The sequence below is a fragment of the Topomyia yanbarensis genome, chromosome 2, assembly GCF_030247195.1.
Source record: "Topomyia yanbarensis strain Yona2022 chromosome 2, ASM3024719v1, whole genome shotgun sequence".
Lineage (NCBI taxonomy): Eukaryota > Metazoa > Arthropoda > Insecta > Diptera > Culicidae > Topomyia > Topomyia yanbarensis.
This window is the reverse complement of record NC_080671.1, coordinates 79,920,501-79,926,914: the sequence shown is the minus strand read 5'-3', so window position 1 is coordinate 79,926,914 and position 6,414 is coordinate 79,920,501. Positions and strand designations below refer to the sequence as shown.

The window sequence follows — 6,414 nt, the reverse complement described above, 5'->3', positions numbered from 1 at the left end:
GTGAATCTTATGGTAAGTATCTTAACATTGCATTTGTTTCTAGGGTTAGTTTAGTTCACTTATTCTTAAATCTAGGTAAGTATTTACAAGTATATACAAAACATAAAATTTCATTTTCATTTCAGGTTCGTATTGGAGAATTAGAGGTGAGTATTGAACATTCCGGCCGCCAATGAAATTTTAAGGAATTCAACGGGCATTAGCGGCGGAAGTTCGAGCTTCTTGCGATGACTGACGTTCAACGGGATATGAAGACCTGGATTCGTCTTCTCGGTACAGGCCTCCTTACAGCTTCCAGGATGATTTTTCGAGGTGCGTCGGGTCCGACTGCAGGATACTGTCCGGGAGTGGTGTGCTGTAAAGGAGGAACATCTGTACGCGAACTGTTGGTTTGACAAATTAGGATGGGGTACTTAACTTGAGTCAAGTCCCAGCCGGGGGTTCTAGGAACCCGCACGGCGAGGCTTGGTTCTTTACAGGTGAACCACGAACCGCTCGATACCCCCGAGCTTGGGCCAGGATCTCGTCTGGCGACTCATTTCCCCGAGTAGGGGCCGGGAGCTCGTCCGGCGGCTCTGTACCCTGAGCAAGGGCCGGGATCTCGTCCGGCGGCTCTGTTCCCTGAGCAAGGGCCGGAATCTCGTCCGGCGGCTCGGTTCCCTGAGCAAGGGCCTTCATTTGGCGTTGTTGACGTAGGGCTGCTAATTGGTGCGGGACTCTGTGCTACGATGGGTGGCGCTACTTCAACTGGAAGTAAGCAGAGCTTCGGGATGGCGCGTTGAACGATGCCGAAGGTCGACTTCACGGTGGCGACACGAACAAGGCCGTCAGGGCCGGGATGAACGCTGAGCACGCGTCCCAGGGGCCATTTCAACGGCGGTGCTCTCTCATCTTTGAGAGCGACGATGGAACCAACGGCTAGATTGTCCATGGCTTCTGTCCAGCGGTAGCGACTTTGCAGGGTGGCGAGATACTCCTTGTGCCAACGACTCCAGAAATGCTGAGTTAGCTGTTGTACTCGTTCCCATCGAGACAACCTGGATTCAGGAACTTCACGGCAATCTGGATCAGGTACCGCATTCAACGGACGACCAATCAGGAAATGTCCTGGAGTCAGAGCAAGCTCATCGGATGGATTGTCCGGCAACGGCGTGATTGGGCGAGAGTTTAGCATTGACTCGACCTGAATCAATGCGGTTTGCAGCTCGGATTCGGTTAGGTGGGCATTTCCGAGGATTTTGCGAAGCAGGGTCTTCACGGATTTCACGCAGGCTTCCCAGATTCCACCGAATGTGGGAGAGCGAGGTGGGATGAAGTGGAACTGTATTCCGTTGTCTGCGCATTCGTTTGCTACGGCATCTTGGTGAACTTGAGTTCGGAAAAGCTTCCGCAGTTCTTCCAGTTCTCGCTGTGCTCCAACAAAGTTCGTGGCGTTATCGCAGTAGATATGCGCAGGCTTTCCTCTACGGCCGACAAATCTTCGCAGGCTCGCAATGAATGTGCTAGTGGTCAGATCCGACACAAGGTCCAAGTGCACGGCTTTGGTAGCCATACATACGTATACGGTGATGTAGGCTTTGAAGAATGGCGATCTCTTATTTCGGAGTGACGTTCTCACGTACATTGGCCCAGCCAAGTCAACGCCAACATTCTGAAACGGGTACGCCTGGTTGACCCGAACAGATGGCAGATCCCCCATCAGCTGCTGCAACGGCTTGGGTTTGGCACGTGCGCATACCATGCAGCCGTGAACAATGTTGCGAACCAAGTTCCGTCCGCCGAGGGGCCAAAATCTTTGGCGCAACGAGGATAGTAGTAAGCTGGGACCGGCATGGAGCGTCTTATGGTGTTCTCTCGTGGCGATCATGTCGGTGAGACGATGTTTGGGGAGGACGATCGGGTGTCTTCCGTCGACAGGTATTGCAGCATTGTGAAGCCGGCCGCCGACACGAATAATGCCGTCTACGAGTGTCGGGTGCAGATACCGTAGCTTGGATTTACGGTTTACTTTTCCGACGGTTTCAAGTTGGCGTATCTCGTTGGCAAAGTACTGCTGTTGTATGCGACGGACCAGATTGAGCAGAGTGCGATCAATGTCAAGAGCCGTCAACGGGCCGACAAGAATTGGTTGGTGATTCTTCCGGTGAAGGCAGTTAGCGGCGAAACGCCGAAGAAGTGTGCCGATCCGAAGTAGCTGACGAAGATTGGAATAGCGATCGACGATATCTGACGGTTCTACGCTCACGACCGGAAGGGCAATAGTCTGTCGGACCTCCGGTTGGTCTAAGTTTGAGGTCGCTACGACGACGTACTTCGCTGGCCAAGGAGCGAATATTGGTTTTAGCCACTGCGGTCCGTTCCACCACAGTGCACTAGCGAGGAGTTCATCGAGGTCCATTCCTCGAGAAACGAGATCGGCGGGATTGTCTTCGGATGGGACGTGATTCCAAACGGCGTGAGACGTCAGCTCTTGGATTTCAGCCACTCGGTTGGCTACGAACGTCTTCCATGTCGATGGAGTTGCGGATATCCAGTTCAAGACGATGGAAGAATCGGTCCATAGATATGTGGTGGCGGTTATGTCGATGCTGTCCTGAACTTGTTTAAGAAGTCTGGACAGGAGTTGAGCTGCGCATAGCACGAGGCGTGGAATGGTTTGAGTCCCCATCGGAGCGACCTTGGACTTAGAAATCACCAGGCGAACTGTACAAGGGCCCTCGGCAGGTATTGACCGGAGATAGATGCATGCGCCATATGCAGACTCTGAAGCGTCGCTGAACCCGTGAATCTCCAAGCGGTCGTAACCCGGACGTAACACATGGCGAAAAACTCGAAGGTGGGCAAGTGCTGAAAGCTTCTGGTGAAATTCCTGCCATTCGTGAGCGAATCCGTTAGCCACGGGTGTGTCCCAGTCGAGATGGAGTTTCCAAAGACTCTGCAGCATGATTTTCGCCTTTGCAATGGTCGGTCCAATCAAACCTAAGGGGTCGAAAAGACTGCTGATCTGAGAGAGGATCGTTCGTTTGTTCAGAACCGTGCATTCCTTCCAATTCGGCGTCTTGAACGAAAGAAAATCGGTCGACGGTTCCCAGCGGAGGCCAAGTGCAGTCACGGAGGACTCGTGGTCCAAATCGAGTAGTGTTTTCGTCTCTCGGAGCTCCAACGGAATGGTATCAAGAATAGCTTGACAATTCGAAGACCATTGTCGGAGAGGAAGTCCTGCGCAGGCGAGCATTGCAATGAGCTGGTTGCAGGTAACGGCGAGAGATTCAGCATCGTCAGAACCGGACAGCAAATTGTCGACGTAGAAGTCGTGGCGGACAGCGGGTTCCGCCAGCGGAAAATGTTGCCCTTCATCATCGGCGAGCTTCTGCAGCACCCTAGTTGCCAAAAATGGAGCACTGCTTGTGCCGTATGTGACGGTGCGGAGCTGGTAGCTCTTCAGTGGAGCCTCGGGATCGTCGCGCCAGAGAATTCGCTGCAGCGGTTGGTCGGTGGGATGGACCAAAATCTGCCGGTACATTTTTTCAATGTCCGCAGATATCACGAACTGGTGGATTCGAAAACGGAGGACAATCGTCACGAGAGTGTCCTGGATTGTGGGACCAAGAAGCAGGACATCGTTCAGCGAGATACCGGACTTCGAGCGGCATGATGCGTCGAATACGGTACGAAGCTTTGTAGTGGTGCTGTCGAGTTTCATCACAGCGTGGTGTGGAAGGTAGTATTGCGGTTGCGCGTCGATTTCATCGGGGCCAATCTCCCGCATATGTCCCAATCTCACGTACTCGTGGATGAACTGCTGATACATCGCCTTCTTATCGGGACTCGCACCGAGTGAGCGTTGTAGAGAGAAGAAGCGGCGGGTGGTGTTGTATTTGTTGTCCTTTAACTGCCAAAGCAGCTCGTCACGCTTGGGCAGCTTGACGACGTAGCGGCCTTCGGAGTTGCGGGTGGTGTTCTTCAAGAAATGTTCCTCACAGTATCGTTCCGACGGAGACCATCCCTTTGCATCGTGGACTTCTTCGAGCTGCCAGAATCGGTTGACCAATTCATCGATTGTGCAGGGATTACTGAACTGGCACTTGCGTGGATCGCTGTGATCGTGGTTTTCCAATAAACACTCTCCGGAGACGACCCAACCGAACTCTGTGTTCTGCAGAAGCGGTAACTCTTCCCCGAGCGATATCCTGCCGTATCGAAGAATTTGGAAGAAATGGGCGGCACCCAGAATCATGTCGATGTCGCCAGTAACAGCGAATGTTGGATCTGCAAGCTCCACGTGCTTTGGAATCGGCCAGTGGCGGGCTTCTATCGTCGACTGGGGCAGCTTGACGGTAATGGAAGGCAGAACGAGCATGGAGCATTGTACGGAGAAGGGAGTGACTCGAGAGAAGATGGTTATCGTGGCCTGGTATTCAACCAGCGTTGTAGTGTTTCCGATTCCGCTTATCGGGATAGCATGCGGCAATCGGATGCGAGGAAGCTGCAGTCGTTCGCAAAGAGCCCCAGAAACAAAGTTGCGTTGGGAAGCACAGTCCAGCAAGCAACGAGCAGTGACGATGCGACCTCTACCGTTACGGATGTTCACTAGCGCAGTCGGAAGGAAAACGGTTCCAGGAATCACTTCACCAGTATGTGATACGAGGGCAGTCTGAGAACTCATGGAAGGCGCATGAATGTGGGATAAGTTTGCGATTGAGGTAGAGGTAGACGGTTGCTGGATGGGAGCTTGCGAAACAGACTGGGGTGACAGTGAGTTTGGAGCATGCAGCGCAGATGCTGCGGTGAGAGTCGGCTGGAGGGCAACACAGCAAGTTGATCCGGTGGCTTGACCAGAAGCGGGATTGTCGTCAGAGGGCTCAGTATGAAGAAGCGTGTGGTGCTTCTTGGTACATGTACGGCATCTTGACCCAGAACAGTTCCGGGCATAATGGGAACTCGATCTCAAACAGTTAATGCAAAGGTTTTTCTGTCTTACCAGATCTATCCGTTGGCGAAGGTTGAGTTTCCGAAATTCCGGACAGCTGTACAGGTAGTGACTCTCACCGCACTTGTCGCACGGCTTCGGCTTGCTGGCGCTGGAAGAGGGTGTACTGGATACTGCAGTTTGCTGTGTAGCTGCGACTGGAAAGGCTGCTAGCTTGGATGTCGGATTTGGCTTGCTGCGAGGAGGAGCGGTGTTCGAAGTGGCTGAAGAAACTGCTTGCAAAACTCGAGCGTAGTTCTGGAGGAAGTTTACCATCGTCACGTATGATGGCATTGAAGTTGACGCACCAGTGCTTGTGTCCTCTGATGTGCCGGCGGTTCCTCCCAGAACCGAAGCGATGTTGTCAGCATCGAGTTTGCTACAGTGGTTCTCCCATTCCCGGAGCGTACAAGGATCGAGGCGTATAGATAGCTGGTAAACCAGGATAGAGCTCCATCGGTCGGCTGGTTCACCCAAGCTCTTCAGAACGGATATCTGCTGCTCGAAGCGATCGATCAGCGCAAGCAGATCTTCAGCTGATTCCTTGCGCATCACTGGAGTGTCGAAAAGCGTCCGAATGTGACACTTGATTAACTGCCGGTTGTTCTCAAAACGCAGCCGCAACGTTCGCCAAGCGTCCTTGTAGCCCTGCTCGCTTATTTTGATAGGGTCGAGAATGCGCGCTGCCTCTCCTTGAACGAGGCCCTTCAGATAGTGCATCTTCTCGACCGCACTGATGTCGCTCCGGGAACCTACAGCGGATTCAAACGAATCGCGAAAAACACACCAGTCTTCCAACTTACCGCTAAACTTGGGTAGGTTAAGCTCCGGAAGCCTGATGTTCATTGGTCTCGATGGTGCGGGGTTGGCAGAAGGGGGAGAACGTATTTTCTTCGCCAGTTTGGCCAAGTAGAAGGACCGAAGAGCATAATAGCGACCGTCGAACAACTGCCGTTCCTTTTTCAGGTCGATTGGCTTCTTATCGGTGGAAAACATCTCCAATTTCACCACCGTCCGGTGAAACTCGTCGTAAAATTTCTCCAACTTTTCCGCCCACGCTTCTACTTGGCCCGCAAACTTACTGTCCTTGTCGAACTCCTTCGCATAATATTCCAACAAAGCCATTGAATCGACAATAATCTGCTTCGTCAGCTCCAACTCACTGAATTTCCTCTCGTCGGCCATTTTCTTCTGCGGTAGCGCCGTATTCCCGTTCACTCACGCACTTTTCAACCTCCAAGAATCCAAAATGCACCCGAACAGTCAATTTGCAAAATAAAAATTTCACCGCGAAACTTAAAAACTTTTTTGAAAATATTCCTTCAGAAATCTTTATGTTCCAGCACGGCGCGCTCCGTTCAGGCAGTAGGTAAACAATGCACACTACCTACGCTATCGTCAGCTGGCTGTGTCTCGCACGCACTACTCGTTGTAACGATGTAAAT

At 52.3% G+C, this 6,414-nt stretch overlaps 1 protein-coding gene across 1 annotated transcript; it reads right to left on the bottom strand.

Moving 5' to 3' along the window:
- Positions 1-535: 535 nt before the first annotated feature.
- Positions 536-6,154, bottom strand: LOC131679550 (uncharacterized). Its single transcript, XM_058960290.1, has one exon. The coding sequence runs from the start codon at positions 6,152-6,154 to the stop codon at positions 536-538; it is 5,619 nt and encodes a 1,872-aa protein (XP_058816273.1).
- Between the last annotated feature and the right edge of the window lie 260 nt (positions 6,155-6,414).

Excerpts from the sequence above, each read along its gene's own strand:
- LOC131679550 (XM_058960290.1), bottom strand. The coding sequence starts at position 6,154 with ATGGCCGACGAGAGGAAATTCAGTGAGTTGGAGCTGACGAAGCAGATT.